Genomic DNA, 21,512 nt, shown 5'->3' on the forward strand with positions numbered 1-21,512 from the left:
TGTGTGCCGGAGTGTGCGTCGGTAGCCGCATCTGAACGCGTCACACCGGGGTATTTTGGGTCTCGTTCGTCTCGTGCTTGCTGAGTAGTCGAAGCCGTCATCGTAGGTAGTACGATGATGCGTACCGGAAGGCGTGGTCAACGAACCTGGTGGCGGTGCGTTGTGTGGGTGTGGATTGCTTGGATGATCCTGACAGTCTGGGAGACCACCAGCGCCACCACGACGAGCCGAACAACATCAACCCCAACAATATCAACCCCAACAACGATAACACCTACAGCAAAGACATCAATAAGCAAGACAGTATCGAGCTTGTCCAACTCGTACCTGCGGGTCAGCATGACACCCATGTTAAACGCACCCTCCGCTCACGCCAGTTTAGGGCAAGTGCAATTATTTAACGTGGTACGTTTCAAAAATGCCGGGCCTGCATCTGCATCTGCGAAACAGTTCTTTGCGTTCATCGGTCGCCGGATGCGCTCACGATCGTTATGTTTCTTTTGTTGCCTTCACACACAGCACGATACCGAGGACGTTTGGATTCATTCCATCCGCATGGAAACGGAAGAAACGCGCATGATGGAAGTCGACGATGGTGAGGACGCAACCCTCATTTCAGTGCCAACCCAGTTTCACTTGACACCCTTGCCGGAGTCTCTGTCCCTCGGTCCCGGCCAGTTTGCCTTTTTCCCGGTAACCCTACTGCCACGATTTCCCTCCGTAAAGGCTCCCTTCCAGGGCATCTTGGAAGATAATAATAAGTACGAAATACGATCTACTTTCGAGGTTGAAACCGATTGGGGACGTGTGACCATTCCGGTGCGTGCCACCACCCAGCGAACGAATTTTTATGATGTACCCGATATGATTGTGCTACAGGACCCGAGCGACTGGACGGACAACCACGCACAGCATACATTATCGGAAGAGGAGGAAGAGGAAAACGGCGGTGGCGGGGTTTGGAAATGGAACGACGTCGCAGGAACGGCGGTTGCGCCGTCCGTCGGCTCGTGTTACGACTTACACATCAGCGCGGATCTGGTAGAACGACCCTTACAGGTTACAAAACTCGTTTTGATCAAGTCACAACGTCTATCTCTCTCCGTGCGCAATGCCAGCGCGGATAGTCAGTCCCGTACTCTATTGCGCTCCGGCACGCTTCCGTTGCAAGTGCCAGCGTACGGCAACGCACACTACGTCGTCACTGTCTGCGTACACGAGGAACCTATTCCGGTAGATACCGATCACGATATCGGTTTGGACGAAACTTGGATGTGGTACGATGACGACGAAGTACTGGGTGTTTTGCAAATGGAAACGACCGAAGAAATTTTTTATATAACGGTGCGCAAGGCATTATCACCGGCCGAGCACTCAATGACTGTTGAGTATGTGGAGTCTAAAGAGAATATACAGAAGGACGACGAGCTGGTAACACTAGGGCCCCAGTCTGTGTTAACGCCGATACCATCGCGCATGGATTTTTCGTTCATCTCTCCGGAAACTTTGGTCATCGAGCAGACCTTGAGAGTTTATACGACAGTCGGTAGTCCAGTGATGCGACTCATGCGGGCGGCCGTTGCCTTGGATGCAAATGATAAAGGACGAGAGACCCAGTATGGTGTACGGGTGGAAATTCGCCCCCACAGCTCGGCGGATCGGGAAGCGATCAATTTGCCGGACGAATTGGAAGGCATGATGCTGCAAGAAACGTTGACACTGCAAGTTTTCTTGGATTGGTCGCAATTGCGCAAGAAATTGGCGGAAGACGGGTCTGATTCGGTCAGCTTTACCGGACAAGCTGTGATTATGGGGACGACATCGGATCACGATTATACTACGTGGAACAAAATGGTAAAAGAAAATCCGCAAATCGACTCCGATTTGAAGTTGGAAGTTCCTCTCACCACGCAGGTCAGGTTAGGGAAGATGGGTTTTCACATTGAAACTTCGACCCATCCGTTATCGCCTTTGATTTCAACCAAAGTGTGGGACGAAGAAGACGCCACCGAAACCTTGTCTATGGCATTCTTTCCAAAGTCGCCCGTTGATTTTAGGCCGTTGCAGAACGATGGGCTGCTCGATATGGAACAGCTCGTGCTTTTAGATCATTTGGATCATCGCTTGCGAGTCTTTTCGAATGTTCCTCTGGTGCAAATATCACGGATTGATATAGTGATGTCGGAATCTGCACCTCTTCAGAACATGTCGGAATCACTATGTCATCGATTTGAAGTTTCCATCCCTCGAAAAATGAAGCACGTTCCTCCATTATCCGTCAACAATGTAACGGATTTAGGTCCGGTGCTTTTGCGATATCGCTTTCCATCTGAAACAGACCGGAGCAAATCTGTTCCCCTTTCATTCAACGAAATGCTGCCAACCTATTGTCAACTCAGCGTCATTACCGAACCCGACACCGGTCTCCACTTACTGCCCTTGATCATCTATCCGGGCCAGCTAGACGTTTCCGCGAGTCCGTATAGGTCAGAAATCATGGCTGACGGTTTAGAGGAACATCCGGAGGACGACAACGCGATCTGGAATCGTGTAATTGTTGGTTATGAGCAATTGTTAAACTGGTTTCAAAATACAAAGGCCGGTCTCTCACTCCGCTCCGTTTTGGACGCGTCACTAGACAGTCGAAAGCATCCAGAGCGCGATGGAGTGCTGCTCGGAAGGTACCTTTATCGCTTGGCTCAGAAATCGGTCGATCTGAAGAATTCCAAATTGCGTCCAATGCTAATAAAAGCAGGTGCAATTCCTCATGGCCAGGTGGAAACTTTGCCGTTGTATTTGACAAACCATAATCCAGTTCCCATAAAAATCACGATTGATGTTAGGGAAGTTGAAGGAATGAGTATAACTCTGGGCCGCGATGGATGCTCGAGGCGGGGAGATGGGAACAGTATCGTGGACTTTTTTCCGCACAAGCCCAGAAGTCGAGTGATTCGCGGGAAAAAGGTACCCGAGCCCCGACTTCGTGATGGCCCTTTGGCAGGGCAACCGGTGAATGCTCTCCGCCAATTTCTTTTGTCTGACAGGGCAACGAAGCTGTTCTTCGAGCGGTTTCCCTACCGCGATGCGGTCACGCTGAGCGACATGGCCACTACAAAACATTCGATTCTTCGGGAACTTTTCAAGGCGACTGCCTCTGTCAACTTTCATTCGACCGCATCGTTCGAATACAGCTTTAAGAATACAACAAGTCGCTGCGATGCTTCAGTGAACCCTCCTCTGTACGGGTCGTTTGTTAGCCGACTTCAAGGGCGAAGAATGCCAGGACCGATCATAATCTCGAACGATGGGAGAACGTTACGTTGTCTTCCAGTATGCTGGGATATGGCCATGGAAACGGAGACTGTACGAGGGAGAGGATCAGGGCCGGAACTTGTCCAACTCCCTCCTGGTGGAGTAGCTCGGTTCGACATTAGGGTACGCTCGCCTCCCAGAAACGTCCTTGAAAGTGACATTACTCAATTTCTCGCGACGGGCTTGGTTCTTTCTACGGATCACGGAGAGGTCCTGCCTATCTTAGTTTCCTTTGCTGCTCTTCAAGGAACGCTAGAGGTATCTCGCTTGTCCGTGCCGTCGACCAATAACTCTGCCATTTTGCACAGAGAAGGTGTCATTCAAGTACCAATTGGACTTTTTGCAAAACAGTCGACGGATACCCCTTCACCAGTAAGATTACTGTCAAGGGGGAAAAGATCGTCACACCATTTGGACAGTGATTTTGTTATGCCACAGGAATCCCCAGCTGATGAGAGGACCATTCCACTTTTTATGCGGTCGACATTTAACCGCGATCTCAAAGTAGTCGAGATTTCAAGCTGCAATCCGTGGTTCAAGGTGACGCTTGTCAACAATACACATGAAGAGAACGCAGACTCATTCCTGGGTGTCAATGTGGGCGCAATCAGCAGTGTAGTTCCTTGCCAAAGAGCACTTAATATCGCGACAGGAGAGTTCCCCTCTTTCTTTCGCTGTGTGTTGAGTTGGCTTGACGAATGGAGGCAGCTTCAACCGAGAGGCTGTGGTGTTCTAGCACTAGATAGGACTGACACTGCTTCGAGGAGAAACGAGGGTCGGGAGCGCTTGGAAGAGGGTGGAGGTATGAAGCGTGCTGTCCAAGCATTTAATCGCGCTCTCCATGTGACCGAATATTTTCACAACGTTGGTGCACATGAAGTTGTACCAACGAATTTTTCTAATGTTTACAAGAGTGGCAAGCGCTATTCTGATGGCCTCGTTTCAGAAGCGATGATTGATGCAGTGAGCGGGGCTTGGAATGCTTGGAAAGCTATATCAAAGTCCGGAGTGCGGTCGCTGAGTACAAGTCTGCGTGCGGTTGTTGAGTACAACACAAGTGATTACGAGCTTTCACCACTAGAACTTGCTGCCAAAGGAGGGCGCCTCGGGAAAAATCGGCTTGCTGTTGCGCTGCGAAATTTGACAATCGAAACAATTCTAGATGTACCGCGTCTTTTTGACGAAAGAAGAGCAGGGAAATTTGGCAGGTATGCGCCATCTAGCAACGACGACGCTGCTGCTTCAATTTTTGAATTTCCACCCCTTTTGGTGGGGGAGGTTTCTTCCCTGCACTTGCCTTTAAAGAACCCCACGGGTGTCCCTGTTAGAGTTCGCTTAGCTGTTTTTGGCGAGAGAAAACGGCGAACTGAACCGCTGCTCGGAGACATTGATCGTGAGCTGTTTTACCAAACCCGTTCCTCGTATATTTCAGATCAACCGTCCCCATACGTTCAGACAGGTGTCGTCCTCTCGCAACAGGAGAATACCACAGCTAAGAATCCTTGGTGGGAAGCGAGTAGAGGGTTTTTCGCAGCAACCTTCTATGGGCATGTAATTCACTCCTACCAAAATTTGACCTTGCGGTCTGGACGAGGAGCGTACATCAGTATTCACAATCCAGGACTCCTGGCAAGCTCGGCATTTCTTGTCGGTTGTGGTTCACGGTGTGGCATCAAAGGGGATGTGCCTGCGCACGTCGCTCTATTGTTATCGAAAAGTCCTATTGGAGCATCTTCCGGGTTCGGGGAGCGCCTTTTAGGTCGGAAGCGTTTCCCACTTGTGGAGGCTAACCGTTCAAATGATGAAGATGGTGAGTCCGTGTCGGAACAAGGCCTATTACAACCGTTTGCGTTGTCCTTCTCGTCGTTGGATGAGATTGTGATTCCGCCGTATGGAGAGGCGGAGCTCGGACCGATTTTCTTTCGTCCACCAAATAAAGTGGATCGCCTCAGTCGCGCTTTAGAAAAGAGTCTTGGACACCCCAACAAAGTCTTTGAATCGATGTTGTTTCTGGAAAATTCACTTACTGGACTCGAACGAGTCCAGTTGCGCGGAGAAGCCCTGTGGGAAAAAATTGCTTTTTTGGATTTAACACCTGTGAATAGCGTAGACGACTTTGGAGACCTCGAAATGAGATATGGTCGATCAACTTTGATGTTCGAAGGAACTTCACGAAAAGCAACGGCTGCGCAGTCAAATGTGAAAGGTTTTGTTATACGAAACGATGGGGATACAGCCGCTTCATTTGAAAACATATTCTTTTCCGATGTTCACAGCCTACTCCGGGACGACCAGCAGTTCAAAGCGAAGTGCGGTCTAGCTAACTTTCGGCTCTTGGAATGCGGGGAGCAAAAAGTGGAGTCTGAGAATTTTAGACTCCTTCCGGGGGAAAACAAAACATTTTACATCGAGTATCGTCCAACATGCCGAAGGCAAAAGAACTACATTGCATTGAATTTCATGTACGACCGCCGGTCCGAAGGGCACTCTTCTAGTGAAGAACAGCAAAGTATTCCTTCGATTTCAGACACCTTACAACATAGAAATTACTTTCGTCCATCTCGGGAAGTGGTTTTTCTCGGATACGAAATGTCGAAGAAGCAATTTTCCAATTGCATGGTATTTCGCTCAAACATCTATGGAGAGAAAGCGACAGACGTTGGCGATCTGGTGACGGTCAAGGTGAACGGGAATCTGCACTTATACGGGAACGAAAACGGAAACATACTATTGCGGATTGCTCTATGTTTTGGGCGATGGATGACCATCGCAGGGATTATATCGACGACCATTTTTCAATGCGTCAGAAAGATTAAGAAGAGAGAACAAAACGCTGGTCGATTTTTTTACATAATATCACGAAAGGGTTGCAAAGTCGAGAAAAGACTCGTTGATGGATCAAATTGGTATCCGGCATTTCGGTGCCTGACACGTTCAGACCCAACGTCTAGCGATCTGCAAGCGCTTGGACGAGAGCAGATTCGGCACGTAGTTCTCGCCAGATATAGATCATCGGGAATTTTGCTTCCTCAATGCTTTAATACCGCTGGTATTTTTGATCGTGAAAGGCAGAGCGATAATCCTCAGACCGAAAAGGTCAAATTGAATGCGGGCGGCGAAAGGATGAGAACGTTGAGCGACGCAATCTTCCGACGCTTCGATATCCACAGTACCTTCGGCTTATTTCCGGTTGAGGTTGGATGGCGTACCGCGCTCGCAAGGGGAATAATCGATGCATCATCTTTCCCATCACTCGCTATCTTCTCTGTGAGGGAGCAGCTTCTTTTGCAACGTAGTCGAGGCTCTCCTTTGTCGTTGCAAGATAATGATGACGACGAGAACGGCGTCGAAAACGCACAGAGTAGTGAAGACGACTCCAGTGCTCTGGAATCGTTTCACGTGTCGAATGGAGATTCCACGGACTTTGGTAAAGACACTGGCTCGGTGGATCTCAATCTTCCAAGCGATTTCCGTCGAAGCCCAATTGTTTTTAAAACCGTCAGCTCCAGGGCGAACCAGATTCCGCCTCAGTCCGACCGAAGCATAGCCTCTTCCATTGATGGGAATTTTACCGATAACGAAGCTCACAGCTTCGACAAAACCAACACAGAAAGGCGCGAAAACGATAGCAAGGGCTCTGTCCGTAAGGATTACAGGATACCGAACGACAGCGTTGTCTGTCCAGACCAAATGAAGTCTATGTCACAGCCCAATGAGGTGCAAGAGAAACGCACCTCCAACTCAGGACGAAGCAGCAAAGATGGACAGAGAATAAATGCCGCTCAAATTGGCATATCGAGTGTTACACCCGAAGAGAATGCATTCCATTCCAAAGAATGTCATCATCAACAAAAGGCCACACTACCACCGGAGCTCACTCAGGGCAGAAAGCCGGAACGGCTTTTGACCCATGAATACCCGAATGTCCACCCGTCAGCAGGTTCCCCGTCTGGAGTGGGTAAGACAGGGAAAGTAGTGTTCCGACAGCCTGCTAAGCTTGATCCTCCACCAGGATTCGAAGCAAATCAAACTCTTCATTCCTATGATGTGTCATCAGCTACTGCGAGCGAATCGCCACAATCTTCCAGGTCTACGAATCATGCACCAGTGAGAGTTCCAAGGGAGCATTCGCAGCATGAGAGCTCTGACACTATCATAGGAAGTTTATTGGAAGAATCTTCCGCGTCCGCTAACCACTTTCGGCGCAATGGCAAGTCTGTCAGCTCCTTTAATTTAAATGATCACAATGCGTTGGCAACTGCTCAAAGCCGTCGCGAACCACTTTACTCTTTGAGCGAAAAGCCTGAGACAGGCGGTTTCGATGTGATGGACTTTTTGGACGGTATTTTGAGTGAACGAGATCAACAAGAAGAGCTAGATGTTCAGCAGACCCTTTTGGACCCCTTATCATCTGTTGGAATGAAAATTGCTCCTGTTTTATCGAATCCATGGGCTGCTGGTGACAACCACCGGTCCCGAGCAGCTGCATACGGGATCGCGTTCGACGACGAAAACGAAAAGTCAAATGAGTATGACAGCTCTGCAAATTTTCCTCTTTTGACCCCTGCAATGCTCGCTCAAGAAATGGAGGAAGAAAGCGTCGACCCTCGTGTTTCCTTCTACGCAAACTTGCTCGGGGAGTGAGTCTATTTACTTGAAAACCGGAACACACTGCGCCCGCATTGTTGCTAAATCTAAGCTTAACAGTAAAGTGCTATAGTTAAGGGGACGCATACGCGTACGATATGGGGGCTCCCACTGTTTCAGGTTTAATTATGCCTTTCGCTCGAGAGCGTGCGAAGCCAGACCAAGAAACACTCCGTATCTTCGGCGATTGTTCGGAGCGTATCTTACCCGAAGATCTCTGTCGACGAAGCGGACAGCTATCGAAGCAACAAATCAACTAATGTAACTGGAAATCAGCTGTTCGGGAAGTTTTCGAGAAAACCACTATTCGGGATGAGTAGAGGTGAAATTTGGGGGAAAAAATGCACTTGTTTTATGTTGCGTGTTTACCTAGATTTTTTATTAATGAAACTATTTGTCCACATGCTGTGGTTAATCATCATGATTGTTTTGGAGACCCTTACTTCAAGCCTTCATGTGGGGTTGCTATCCAGAAGTCTACCGGACAAGTCTATAAGTTGTATCTATACGGGTTTTATCAGCGCACAGTAGTATCTACGATCCTTTGGTTCCTTGATGATTTAGGCGCGTTATTGTTGCAGTTTCCTATGTTTACAGAACTTGCAACTAGAAAAACCGTAATTCTCTCCCCAAGCTACTCTTTCCGCTTAAATCGCACAGCGCCAACGCAAAAGTGGTCTGTTTTATTTAGGCGGCCTCTACAACAAGAATGACGATGACCACATGAAATAAAGATACTTAGAAACGATTCCAATTTTCCTCCAATAGTGTAATTTTCAGCCATGCCGAATAGTGGATGATCTCAACATCTGTTTTGTCGATAGAGTTACGGTTAATTCTTGGAATGGCTATTCCGGTGCCAATCGAGCATGGATTCAGAATGGGTTTGAGCATACACCACTGGTTAACAAAGAGATGGAATCCCACCAATGGACTATCGTGTTTAACCCAACCGGCAGGGAAAATGTAGTTGTCAAATCCTGTATAGGATTATGCCTTTGCCTTCCATTTTTGGCAAATTTCTCTCCCTCCGCAAAGAAGCAAGGCGATGATCTTCAGTGCTTAAGCAGAACTCAGTCACCTGTTAGACACAGTCATAATGAAGAGAGCGTTTGTCCTTAGTCACGCAAACGGAGATGCGGTGGGCGAGAATCCCTTTCCGGTCGGCCATCAAGACCATGCAAATAGCGACAGAATAGGAGACAACAAAGGACTGGTATGCGACCACCCACACTGCTCTTCCGTACTTTATTTTTATCGCCTCACGAATAAGCCTAGTTTTCTGTCATCCCAAATGGTTGGAGTAGGTTGTGGGACGAGTTTTTACAAAACCTTTCCTTCACGGTGTGGACGGAGTTCACGCGGTCCTCAGCAATACCTGTGGTCAGACCTACACTTTTGAGCGAAACGGCATTGGCTCTCGATATATAGGCGCAGGGGACCGGCATGACACTGCCAAAAAAGACAACGGGACTTCCTCTTACTGGCCTTCCTGATCCGAGAAAGGACCACACAGTGGCAATGGCCCGATTTGCCGTAAAGAGCCTGTGAAAATCCACCTACTTACAAAAGAACTGGAAACGACAGTGGGGCCCAGTACATAGCATCTGTCCATTTAGGTCACACAGCCTTGCCATGCTGATCCTCTACAGTTCCCTCTACTGGCCTTATAATTTCCTACGTTGAAATCGATAAGCGTTCTGGCGGGCCGAGCAACAGCAGGTGTCCTTCGCGGCGAGAGAGCTCGATTCCAGCTCTTTGGCGATACAACGAATACAGCATCTCGAAGAGAGAGAGTACGGAGGCTCCTGGACAATGTCAGGTGTCCCAGGAAACCGCTGACTTGCTGATTGCCGCAGGCAAGCACCGCTGGCTGAAGAGGCGTCGAGAGACAGTCGTTGCAAAACGGAAGGCAAAGTACGAGACTTCGTCTCAGCATGTGAGCCTGTAACTCACTCCTCAAGAGAAGGATCAGACAACTTTTGATAAAGTTTAAGGCACAGTTCCAAATTTTGTTATCCCAAGTCGCCCCAGCCAAAAGACGAAGTGGGAGACAGTGGTTTAGACCCCTACGCAATTTCACAGCTTCGGGACTACATACAAGCTATCTCCTCTTTATATCATGAAAATTAATTTCCCAACTTTGAAGACGCTTCACATGTGACAATGTCGATGGTAAAACTTCTATCGCGCATCGTGACCACACCGGTGAAACATCCGGAGCCACGGAGGAGGCATCAACAGTGCACAAACAAACAGACGGCAATACTTCAAATTCATTGACGCAGTTTGCCTGTATATAGTGCGCTGATTCATGATGTCGACCGCAGTGGCGTTTCAAATGCACAGCAAATCAGATAAAACCCGCATATTTAGCCTTAATGTTGAGGCAAGGATGCTGCCGAACAAAATTCAGTGGACTTGGCCTGGGGACTTTTATTTGCCTAAGACTACAAGGGTCTTCGCGCCGCTATCTTTTCCAATGAAGCCGAACTCAGGCGATTCCGTCAGCTAGTCGTAAACTCGGCCATGGTCATGGATATAATGGACAGTGACATTAACTGTAAAATACTCCGCAACACCCGCTGGGAGAAGGCCTTTGCAGGAGGATCAGCAAACGAATCTCCAGAGAATATTGTGAGTCGCAAGGCGACAATTGTAATCGAACATATGATTCAAGCGTCGGATGTTTCCCACACTATGCAGCATTGGCATGTCTACCGGAAATGGAACAAAGCCTTGTTCCGCGAAATGTACAAGGCCTACAGCTAGGGAAGGTCCTACGTTGATCCATCGGAGAGCTGGTTTAAAGGAGAAATCGAGTTCTTCGACTTTTATGTCATTCCTATGGCAAAAAATCAAAAGGCTTTGGTGTCTTTCGGCGTATCCAGTGACAAGTACCTCAACTACGCGACAAATAACCTGTACTGCGAAAGGGAGTGGCAAGCAGTAGTAGAAGATGATGGGCGCTTTTAAGAAGGGAACAAAGGAATACTGATATGCAAAATTTACTACGGTACTTGCTTGGTCGCAATGCGAATGTTTTCTGTAACGCATTCACACATAGCCTCCGGATTTGCCTAATTCTGTGTATCGGAACGAAGGAAACGAACCTCTCATTGACCGACAACTACCAGTAAGGCAAGGATTTGATAAATTTTACATGTTGCATTATGCACACCGCCGACTTTTCGACATGAATGCTTGCTTGTATTCTTCTGGTCAATTTTTTTCATGTTTCGATCCCGCAAAACCAAATATAGTCGAACCAATGTCAACTCTTGGCAATAACAGAAAGTATTTATTAGGAACTAATTTTACAATAGTCCGTTTCGTTGAGGGCCATTGGTGGAATTTAGGTATGACTCATATTGTAGAAATAGCAATTTATGTTCAATTCATTCTATAAATAAACCGTTGAAAATGTATACCATAGTGTATTTTATAAAAAGGCTCCACGCACTATGACTTTCTCTCGTTAAACGAAACACTCACTTGCCAAGATCAAAAATAGCAATTCGTACGATGACCTCCAGGAGCGATGAAAGCTTGGAAAGCCTCTCGAAAGAACTCGGACGTCTTCATGGTGGGCTGAGATGCTGATAATTCTTCGAGACCTATGAACTTCTAAATACGAGACAAAGTCGATTGATATAAGGAGGTCTTTTTTCCTTTTATGGCCAAAGTTCAGCTCAAACCTAACTGGTCCCGTGAACGGTTGAGAGAACATGCTCTCCTTGCTTCCCCTACAAGCCAAAAGCATCCTTGCAGATGGGGGCCAGCATGCCTCGGATCGAATCCAACACAAATCTTGAAGCAGGCGGTAAAAGCAGAATAATCCTATATACCCTTAGCATTCCTCCTGCTGCTGTTTCGCTTTTTATCGTCTTGCTATGATGAGCGACCGAGCCTACAGCAACGGCAATCGCTTACCTTTACCCGACGACGAGTCCACGGAAGGATCACATGAGTCGTCACAGCTAGTGGTGGCCACGAAAGAAGATGAAGAACGCAACGAGGTTAAGCAAGTACAGTTGCTGGCTCGCAGAGAAACAAATCATGTACGGCTGTGGCGCCTAGTTGTCCTCGTTATGATTCTAACTACAGGAGCAGTGGTTTCAGCACTGACTTTCATTTTTTTAAACCGGGAAGATGAGGAGGGCGCCGAGAACAACGCAAGTTAATCATCTGTGAGAGATCATGTGATTCCGCGTCCACATTTTTTAGTCTCACGTGTTTTCTCCCATTTTTGTTGCAGTACTTCTCCTTCGCTCATACCATCGAAGATGCGTCCCAGTTTCACATCACGAATATGAATCTAGCGTTTAAGAATTTAGGAGAGATTATTACAACCGCGGCGCAAGCCACCAACGCGTCATTCCCTTTCGTCACCGTTCCAAAATTCGAAGTTTACGGCCGCCATGCGCGCCTTCAGTCAGGAATTGAAACATTTACTTTCAATCCGTTCATTACTGACGAGACAAGGGCGGCCTGGCAGGCCTACTCAATCCAAAACCAGGGATGGTTGAAGGAAAGTCGAGATATTTTTCTTGGCGGCGACGAAGGGAACCACCAGGACTACATCGATGGGCCCATCACACCGATTATTTGGCAGAGACAAGCAGACGGAAGCCCGATTCCTACGCCCGGACCGGATACATATGCTCCTGTTTGGCAGGTAAGCGTAGGGGAGTGCCACTGGCCACTTAGTATTTTGCAATCAAACAACCCCACGCTAACTTAAAGAAACTAGAAGTCACTAACACTTCTCGCATGTGCTTTGCCGTTTGCAGACATCACCTCCAATCTTTAATCCAGCAACCGTAAATTACAACATGTTTTCTGAGCCGTTCTCCAAGCGCATGTACCAAGTCATTCTCAATCTTAGAGAAGCAGTCCTTTCAGAGACCCTGGATCTTACTCGTCTTTCCGGAAGCGCAGTCGCTCCAGAAGACCACGAAATCATGCACGATGCTTTTGTATCAAGCATAGACACTACCACAAATGTGACAGGGTATAAGCATCCCCACAGCGTGCTGGTCCAGCCTATTTTTAGTGAACTCAACAATAGGAGTGCCACGATCGTCGGATTGTTACAAGCCGTCATTCCGTGGGACCGATATTTCACTGACTTGTTACCACAAGGAGTGAGCGGTATACACGCTGTTCTTCGCAACACGTGCAATGAATCTTACACATACGAGGTGAAAGGCAACTCGGTACGTTTGTCGTTTTTGTACACAAAATGTAAAAGCCTTTGTTTTGTACTGACAACAGTCCTTGTCCGAAGTAGGCTATCTTCTTAGGTCCGGGAGATCTGCATGAGCGACATTGGAATCATATGGAACGTGTGGTAGATATGACGAACTATCTGAACCCCGAGAGAACCTTGAACGAACCTGGTCATTGCGTCTATCGTATGCACGTGTACCCTACCGACCGCTTCTTTGCGAGCGTATCTAACCTCCCCACGGTTTTCACTTCAGTGATCGCCGTGTCATTTGTTTTAATGGCAGTGACATTCTTCATGTACGACCGCTTCGTTCGTCGCCGTAACGAGAAAGTCGTTGTGGCTGCAGCGCGCTCCAATGCCATCGTATCTAGTCTGTTTCCGTCGAATGTAAGAGATCGTCTATTCGAAGAGCGTGACGAGGAGAAAAGAGCTTTTGCAAGAACACAACATTCGGGCCGGTCGAAAAATGCGCTTCGAGGTTTTTTGGACGGCGAAGAAGCCGAGCTTGACACGGACGACGACGGGGATATGTACAAGACCAAACCAATTGCCGATCTATTTCCAAATACGACGATTTTGTTTGCTGACATCGCGGGCTTTACGGCGTGGTCATCCGCCAGGGAGCCTACACAAGTGTTCATTCTTCTAGAGACATTGTACCGCGCTTTCGACGAGATTGCGAAGAAGCGCCGTGTATTCAAGGTTGAAACGGTTGGCGACTGCTACGTTGCCGTGACGGGTTTACCCGATCCGAGAAAGGACCACGCGGTGGCTATGTGTCGTTTCGCTCGAGATTGCATGTACAAGATGCATTCGTTAACCAGAAAGCTGGAAGTGACACTTGGACCAGACACAGCGGACCTTTCCATGTAAGTGTTTGCTAATTCGAAATGCAGCATGCAAATAATGAATTGATCAGAGCCGTCGTGATATGGAAACAAATGAGATAACGATGCTTTCTCACTCGTGATCTTTCTCTTTTATCCTCGAGTAGGCGCATGGGTATACACTCCGGCCCCGTAACTGCCGGTGTGCTTCGCGGAGAACGATCTCGTTTTCAACTATTCGGAGACACCATGAATACCGCCTCGCGATTGGAGACGACGGGGCGACGTGATCGCATTCATCTATCAGAGGAGACAGCGGAGCTACTGACTATGGCGGGAAAGGCCAAGTGGATCAAACCTCGTGAAGACAGAGTAGTTGCCAAAGGAAAAGGAGAGCTTTCAACATTTTGGCTGGAATGTGGGGAAAAATCAAAACGAAGTTCATCATCTGAATCCGCCGACGAAACAGAATATCCCGAAGATACTAGCGCAGCATCAGAAGTATCTTCCGATGTTGCTTTCAACACAACCGGCGACGAAGATTTTGCGTTGCGATCGATTTCGGCCAAGGTTTCTCGATTGATTGACTGGAATGTCGACGTTTTGTCCCGTCTATTGAAGCAAGTCTTGGCGAGGCGCATGGCCGAAGGTTCCATGGTAGTTGGCACATCAATGCCGTTGAGAATACCATCCCGAGCCCCTGGAAAGACGATCTTGGACGAAGTAGAGGACTACATTATTCTCCCTCGGTTTGATCCCAAGGCAGCGAAACATCAGATCGACCCGGATTCCATCGATCTGGACCCAGACACAGAAGCACAGCTGTACGAATACGTTTCTACGGTGGCTTCTCTATACCAAGACAACCCGTTCCACAACTTTGAACATGCCTCGCACGTTACAATGTCGGTCGTCAAGCTACTTTCACGTATCGTCGCACCGATGGACCTGGACTTTGACAACAGCAAGGACGAGGCAGTAAAAACGAAAACGTTGCACGATCATACGTACGGTATTACATCGGATCCGCTGACGCAGTTTGCCTGCGTGTTCTCGGCTTTGATTCACGATATTGATCACAGCGGTGTTCCGAACGTGCAACTGATCAAGGAGAATTCGCGAATCGCCAAGTACTACAAAGAGAAGAGCGTGGCCGAACAGAACTCGGTCGACTTGGCGTGGGAGCTGTTGACGGAGGACAACTACTCCAGATTGGTGGCAACAATCTGCCCGACCGGGTCTGAGCTAAAACGTTTCCGCCAGCTGGTTGTCAATTCGGTCATGGCCACCGACGTGATGGACAAGGATCTGAAGGAGATCCGCAACGGCCGCTGGGACCGTGCGTTTGCGGAACCCCTGTCGTCGTTGTCCAAGAGTCCGAGAGAAAGCGTGAATCGAAAGGCAACAATTGTGATTGAGCATCTGATCCAGGCGTCGGATGTGGCTCACACCATGCAGCACTGGCACATCTATCGCAAATGGAACGAGCGTCTGTTCCGTGAGATGTATGTGGCGTACGAGTTGGGTCGCGCGGAAAAGAATCCGGCCGATTTTTGGTACGAGGGTGAGCTTGGCTTCTTGGACTACTACATTATTCCTCTAGCGAAGAAGCTGAAGGACTGCGGTGTATTTGGGGTATCCAGCGACGAGTACTTGAACTACGCTGTGAAGAATCGCAGCGAGTGGGAAACACGGGGGCGGGATATTGTGGTCGAAATGATCACGGCCTTTCGGAAAAAGGATGAAAAGCACAAGTCAATCATGTGCCAGTAAATCAGTTGTTTTGTTGTAGATGATAACATAGAAGTATGTAGCGTGACGATGGCTGTGCCTGTAAACCCAAGGTTTGGGCTGCTGACGTCGTTTGCCGTCCAGGCTATCGGCCGCAGCAACGGCGTCGGCCATTACCATTTCGTGAGCGAATTAAAGCTTTCATGCCACTTGGCAGTGAGCGATCTTAGTAGCAAGCTAACTAACAGTAAGTGTTGCAATTGATGAGTTGGTCCAGATTTGATGGACGTCATTGGACCGTTGGTCACACGTTATGTTGCTTTCCGTTAGTCGGATCGTTGCTCTTTTTGAAAAAGACTATATAGAGACATCATACGTTGGGAACGTCTTTTTATTCCCGTTGATTTCCATTCACGGCTACGAAAACCGATCGACGACGGTCCGATTCGGTAGGATTGTGCCGGAGCCAGTCAGTCATCGGTAATCCGTCCGATGACCCCACCCCCGACGGTGTGCGACGCGTTCCTATCTTTCGTTGGAAACCCGGTTTCCCAACCAGTCAAACGAACATGTTCGCATGCAATTTCACTGGTTCTGTTACGGCCCAGCCAGCCGTGCTGGCTGGCTGGCACTCGGGACACCAAACCTCTTCGTACTAGTTCTAGCTACTGCTACAGAGCGAGGAACAAGCCAAATTTCCCGAACCACAGCAGTGCATACAAACATATGTACAAGCGCAGGTTGTTTCCCCCGTGTCACGCAACACCACTGGCACAACAAACAAAAAAGTACACACACACACACGCACCACACACAAATACGCATAACCCCCCTCAACACTTACGTATTTTTCGACAGTGCCCAGTGACCATTCACTCGTCACGGAACGATTCACTCTCCAGGAATCGACCGGTCTGGCACCGTATCTTTTTTGAGACGCTCTCCTAAATTCAGATTGCGATCCTACGATTGTATCTCTTCCACAGTGTCCCGAGGATGGAGACAATGAACGGCGCCACGAGAGGACCCCCATGTCCTAGCAAAATCCTGCTTCTCCCCAAACCCTCGTCAACGGTCGAGGCGAAATCGTTTACCAACACTAAACAAAATCGGATCTCTTCCGCCAACTCGAGTCACAGCAGTGCCAGATTGCACTTGAACAATCACAAGGTAGAGAAGCTACATCAGGGCGCCTGCAAAGCAACGGGGGCGCATATTCGCGTCAAGCTACTGCCGGAACACTTCCAACCATCCGATAAGGACGTTCTCTGTGGACGGGGTAGGGCGTGCAAAATGTGGAAGGGCAATCAGGATTACCGCGAGCTAGTGGTTAGTAATCTAGAAGCCTACGCGTCGTCCACGAGCAAGCTCCACAAGGGAATGATACTCAGCAACATCGTACAGCGCGTACGCATCAACAGTCCGGAAGGCGGTTTCGTCAAGAAGGATTCGGAAACGGGACGCTGGTACGAAGTGGGGGACTTTTTGGCAAGGGAGAAAACGTCGCAGTATTTTCGAGATGCCCTCCACGAGCAATACAGCAGCAGTGCCCAAGCCAAATATAATCGCCGCAAAAAACGCCACACGGATGGGAATTACCTGGAAACTCTCCCCCCGACGAGCAGTGTTTTCCCGCCCAGTGCAGCGAATCCAATCGACACCGCCATGCACGAGTCTTCCGATGTTCCGTTGGTGGACACGATCAAAACAGCAGTTTTGGAGAAACGTCAGGTACGTCGCAGATCCGCTACTGAAGGAAACGCGTGAATTTCTGAATGACGAAACTAGAAAATCAACCATCTTTCGACCGATTGGAGCTTCATCGGCTCCGTGAGAGACTTTCTTTCTCAACATGTTCCGACAGAGAACCGCTTGTCCCCTTTCACGTAAATGCAATATATCGTCTCTGAACCGTTGTAATCTTTGTTTTTACCCAGATTCCACCCAAGAAACGCAAAATTGAACGAAGACCTTCCGAAGACGACGTGGCATCTGTTCTCCAGAAAATGGCGTCCGTCAAATCAACGGTAGTCCCGGATCACGTACAAATCTGTCCCTTGCAAGTAGAGTTGCGCCGCCCCGATGAATCGCCAATGAACGCCACCCAACGAGTGGTCGAGCGCATGAGGACCGTCGCTCTACAAACCAAGGTTGACCTCTTTATCTTGCCCGAGCTATCGCCAGTAGGCTACAGTGAAGACACGTTTGCTAAATACTTGCCCAATACACCACAAAATCAGCAGTTGTACCAAAATATTGATGATATCTTTGCCTACCAAGCACGTCGACTGCAAGTATTTGTTTGCTACGGTACAATCGGTTGGACTCCAAGAGAGGATGGCACTCTCAAGCTCTCAATCCGACAAGTTGTTTTAAATCGATTGGGGCAACAGATCGCATCGTACGATAAAATGTATCTTTGCGGTTATGGGGATTGTGCTGAAACGCGCTTTTTCGAGCCAGGGCCTAGAGAGCCCGTTTCGTTTGCGATCGACGGCTTTCGGTTCGGTTTGTTAATATGTGCCGACATACGATACCCGGAATTGTCGCGCCTCTTGGTGCGAGATCACAAAGTAGACGTACTGTTGCAGCCGGCTGCTTTTCTCCGTGATGTCTCCTTTCGAACGTGGAAGTCCTTTCGCGAAACGCGAGCGGTCGAGAACTCGGTGTACTTTGTTGGCGTCAATTACTCAGGAAATGATTTCGGCGAAACTTCCGTGACCCCACCGTGGGTGGACGATTCGCACAAACCAGAAGTCTTGGGGACGGATGAGGGCTTTTTGGTGTGCAAAGTGCAGAAAAACGAGTTGGAACACGTGCGCCAGTCCATGCCGTTTTACCGGAATCTTTTTGACATATTCAAGACACTGCCGTGAAGTCAGGTTCATTTATGCTGTAAGATGCTCTCGAGACTGGCTGTGAAAAGATACAGAAGTGTCTTTAGCTTTCAAATTTTCTTTCCAAGATGACAAAATCGTGGGAGGATCTTTTGGCCCAAACGGGATCGAGCGTTCTTTGTCAGAGAGCATCGTGTTACTAGGGTTCAGTATTGACAATAGAATACAGTTTAAGCAATATTTCAGTGTCACTTCTCTACTAGAGAGAGGTTGCTATTATTTGTCTAGGCTACAAAACCACGCTTTGTCATTCCACAAACCAGGATTAACTGTAAGATTGATGCTAGCAAAATCGCGCATATCAACAACCTCTCGTGCAATTTGGCTGGCAGTCTCATTAGCGTCACTTTGACTAATGTAATGTAAATTAGGAATTGGAAGGCGCTTCCTCTCTTAGCCCCCCCTGTCGGAATGTACAGCTCGACACCTACCTATTTATTTTTCCTTTTGTGTGATAACCGCGAATTCCCGTGAGAGTAAATTAGATTAATTCAATTTATAAGTTTTCATTTGTACATAATTGTTCCCGCGCCGACCGACGCCTTATGTAGGTTAATTAAGCACACTTCCTTTGGCAGTTTGCGAATCTTCAGGACTCCAGATTTCTTCTCCATTTTTTAGCGACAGTCGAGCTAGAATTGACCGTTTGCGGTGACTCTCTTTTCTTTCCTCGTTATTAATTGTAAGTTTCCATTCTTTCAGGAAAATAGAAGACCATGACTTTGATTGACATCAGCAATCATGCTGCTGTGCCGCTGCGGCCTCTAGATGGAAAGAAGCAAGAGTCTGACAAAGGTCCTGGTTCCAAGAATTTTCGGGGTCGCAAGCGTCGGAATGCTAAAAAAATTCCTCGAAATGATCGAACAGAGTCCATGAAGAGCAACAAAGCCACGCAAACTGAAAAAGAAATTGACCTTGCCGAGCTGTTGAGGCATCACGATATTCCAACCGATTTCAAAGCTGATTCTCTGTTTTTCAAGCTTGCCACACACAAGCGAAATGTTACGCTTTGCCGTTTTTGTGACACGGTTTTAGTACGGGCACAGGGCAAAGACACTGCCAAGGCAAGAAGCACCATGGTGCTGTCAACCTATTTGAAACACTACGGAGGCTCTCACAGCCACTCCGTCAAGCTGAGCGAACAACGGGAATCGATCGTATTTCTGCGACAGTTTGAACGAGTGCCTAAACGTTCGAGTCACGATTTGTAGCCTGTCAAACTCCAGCATTGCAGCCAGCGCCTATCAAGAGCTCCAGCAATACGTGACAGCCTATTTTGATCTTGACATGGATTCGGCTCAAGCACATTTGGCGATCGCCAAAGATTTGGTGAGCAAAGGACCGCAAAAGCCCATTATTAAGTTTGGGAAGTTTATTTCGAAGGCAGAGGCCGTCCGTGATGAGGTATTTGTCACTCAGATCCCAGGAACAGCTGCTTCCAACAAAGAGAATCATAGACGCAGGCTAGTTGATGTGGAAAGCCTTCGTGACAAAAGCAGCAACGCTGCTTACGAGGACCAATGTGCCGCGATGAAAGATACTGTACGGACTGTGTATCAAACTAAAAGCGAAGAATCCTTTTTGAATCAATCCATCAATCTTTCCCTCGAGAACAGCACTTTGGACTGGGATATTTCGGGAGAAGACTGGGGGGAAGTTCTTGCCGACCTAGAATATTCCGTAGAGAAATGCAAAGATGACGATGTATACTGCCATTTGGCCGGCCACTGCGTTAGTACACCTACGGACGACGAAGACCTTATTGGGCACAAAAAAGCTGCGGAATATGGGGAGGCCCCATCTGATCCCACCCTAGACGCAAGAGCTCGGGCCGAAGTCTGTTTGGCAGCACTGGCTTTTTTCGGCATGTACTGATTGTGCTTGCAATTACTTTCAAATCTGTTGGCGTGAAGGAAAAAAATTGTGAAAGAAGAACAGTGATTCTTTATTCCTTGCTAGTCGGCGTCGATGTCAATTCGAAGTCGCGACCGTAATTTTGTATGACTGGGAGACAATTTGGATGGAGTCCGCAACAAATGAGCAAAGAGGCCTCGGATTGTTGCTACAGCCCAACGAAGTACAGCAATGTCGTCACTAGTGTTCTTCCCGACTTGTGTCATTCAATTTACCTTCGCTGAACTCAAGATACGCTATCGTTTAGTTTTCCACAAGTAAGGATACATGAACCTCGAACTATCATATTAATTTATGTAAAAATTGCTGGTCAAAGCTCTCCTTTCGTTTTTGTTCGGCGTGTCGAGAGCATTCAGACGTGCTGATATTTATCAATATAACACTTTTGTCTATCACTAGCACGCAACCTGCCGCATGTTTTGTTAGAATCTCCTTATCAGGCACACTATTTTATAAGGCTTTGCTACGGGTGGAATATATATCAAAATCTCTTGTTTGATAGGATGGTGCCATGAGCCGCGTGCCGCCCGTTTTCGAAATAGGATGCAAGCCACTTCCCGCCCTCATTAGTTCGCTGACCAACAAGATGAGAAAGCCCGAGATGGCTTCAATCCAGACATCTACTGGGGGTAACCGGTGTGTGCTGTCTGCGTCTTCCAATACGGCGTCTTCGAGTTCTTGTAACAGCGAGCGGTAGTGCAGACAGCTGTAAGCGGCGTGAAGCAAAAGGACAGTGCCAGTGGCGAATAGGGTTTTGGACGCCATTCCTCTTTTTGTGAACAGGACAAGCCGTTACTGACTCTACAGCAAGAAGGTTTTGTATCTGTGAGGAAATTGAGCAGGTACTTGACTGAGAACGATGTTCTATTACAATTATCTGCTATTCCTGGGATGTCCAGGCGCTGATCATTGCAATTGCGGCTTACGGGACCGCGGAAATGAACGTGGGGG

The 21,512-nt window shown here is 48.1% G+C and overlaps 5 protein-coding genes across 5 annotated transcripts; 3 read left to right on the forward strand and 2 right to left on the reverse strand.

Annotated features, from left to right (window-relative positions):
- Nucleotides 1-114: 114 nt before the first annotated feature.
- Nucleotides 115-8,052, forward strand: PHATRDRAFT_48348 (predicted protein; the record flags this gene model as incomplete). The annotated part of the gene is made up of 1 exon (XM_002182753.1): nucleotides 115-8,052. The coding sequence occupies one exon, from the start codon at nucleotides 115-117 to the stop codon at nucleotides 7,954-7,956; it is 7,842 nt and encodes a 2,613-aa protein (XP_002182789.1). The 3' UTR covers nucleotides 7,957-8,052.
- A 645-nt stretch (nucleotides 8,053-8,697) lies between these two features.
- Nucleotides 8,698-9,868, reverse strand: PHATRDRAFT_48349 (predicted protein; the record flags this gene model as incomplete). The annotated part of the gene is made up of 3 exons (XM_002182881.1): nucleotides 9,527-9,868; nucleotides 9,338-9,504; nucleotides 8,698-8,939 (listed from the first exon to the last, which is right to left on the reverse strand). Exons 1-3 carry the CDS (start codon nucleotides 9,559-9,561, stop codon nucleotides 8,698-8,700), a joined length of 444 nt encoding a protein of 147 aa, XP_002182917.1. The 5' UTR covers nucleotides 9,562-9,868.
- A 1,984-nt stretch (nucleotides 9,869-11,852) lies between these two features.
- Nucleotides 11,853-18,865, forward strand: PHATRDRAFT_48350 (predicted protein; the record flags this gene model as incomplete). Its single annotated transcript, XM_002182754.1, has 9 exons — nucleotides 11,853-12,020; nucleotides 12,218-12,637; nucleotides 12,753-13,178; nucleotides 13,253-14,061; nucleotides 14,187-15,773; nucleotides 15,834-15,997; nucleotides 16,609-16,672; nucleotides 16,737-17,481; nucleotides 17,688-18,865. 9 exons carry the CDS (start codon nucleotides 11,853-11,855, stop codon nucleotides 18,624-18,626), a joined length of 5,322 nt encoding a protein of 1,773 aa, XP_002182790.1. The 3' UTR covers nucleotides 18,627-18,865.
- Nucleotides 18,866-19,363: 498 nt separating this feature from the next.
- Nucleotides 19,364-20,568, forward strand: PHATRDRAFT_48351 (predicted protein; the record flags this gene model as incomplete). Its single annotated transcript, XM_002182755.1, has 2 exons — nucleotides 19,364-19,844; nucleotides 19,882-20,568. 2 exons carry the CDS (start codon nucleotides 19,364-19,366, stop codon nucleotides 20,520-20,522), a joined length of 1,122 nt encoding a protein of 373 aa, XP_002182791.1. The 3' UTR covers nucleotides 20,523-20,568.
- A 443-nt stretch (nucleotides 20,569-21,011) lies between these two features.
- Nucleotides 21,012-21,326, reverse strand: PHATRDRAFT_38786 (predicted protein; the record flags this gene model as incomplete). The annotated part of the gene is made up of 1 exon (XM_002182882.1): nucleotides 21,012-21,326. The coding sequence occupies one exon, from the start codon at nucleotides 21,324-21,326 to the stop codon at nucleotides 21,012-21,014; it is 315 nt and encodes a 104-aa protein (XP_002182918.1).
- Between the last annotated feature and the right edge of the window lie 186 nt (nucleotides 21,327-21,512).

The sequence above is a fragment of the Phaeodactylum tricornutum genome, chromosome 17 (genome assembly GCF_000150955.2).
Source record: "Phaeodactylum tricornutum CCAP 1055/1 chromosome 17, whole genome shotgun sequence".
Lineage (NCBI taxonomy): Eukaryota > Bacillariophyta > Bacillariophyceae > Surirellales > Neidiaceae > Phaeodactylum > Phaeodactylum tricornutum.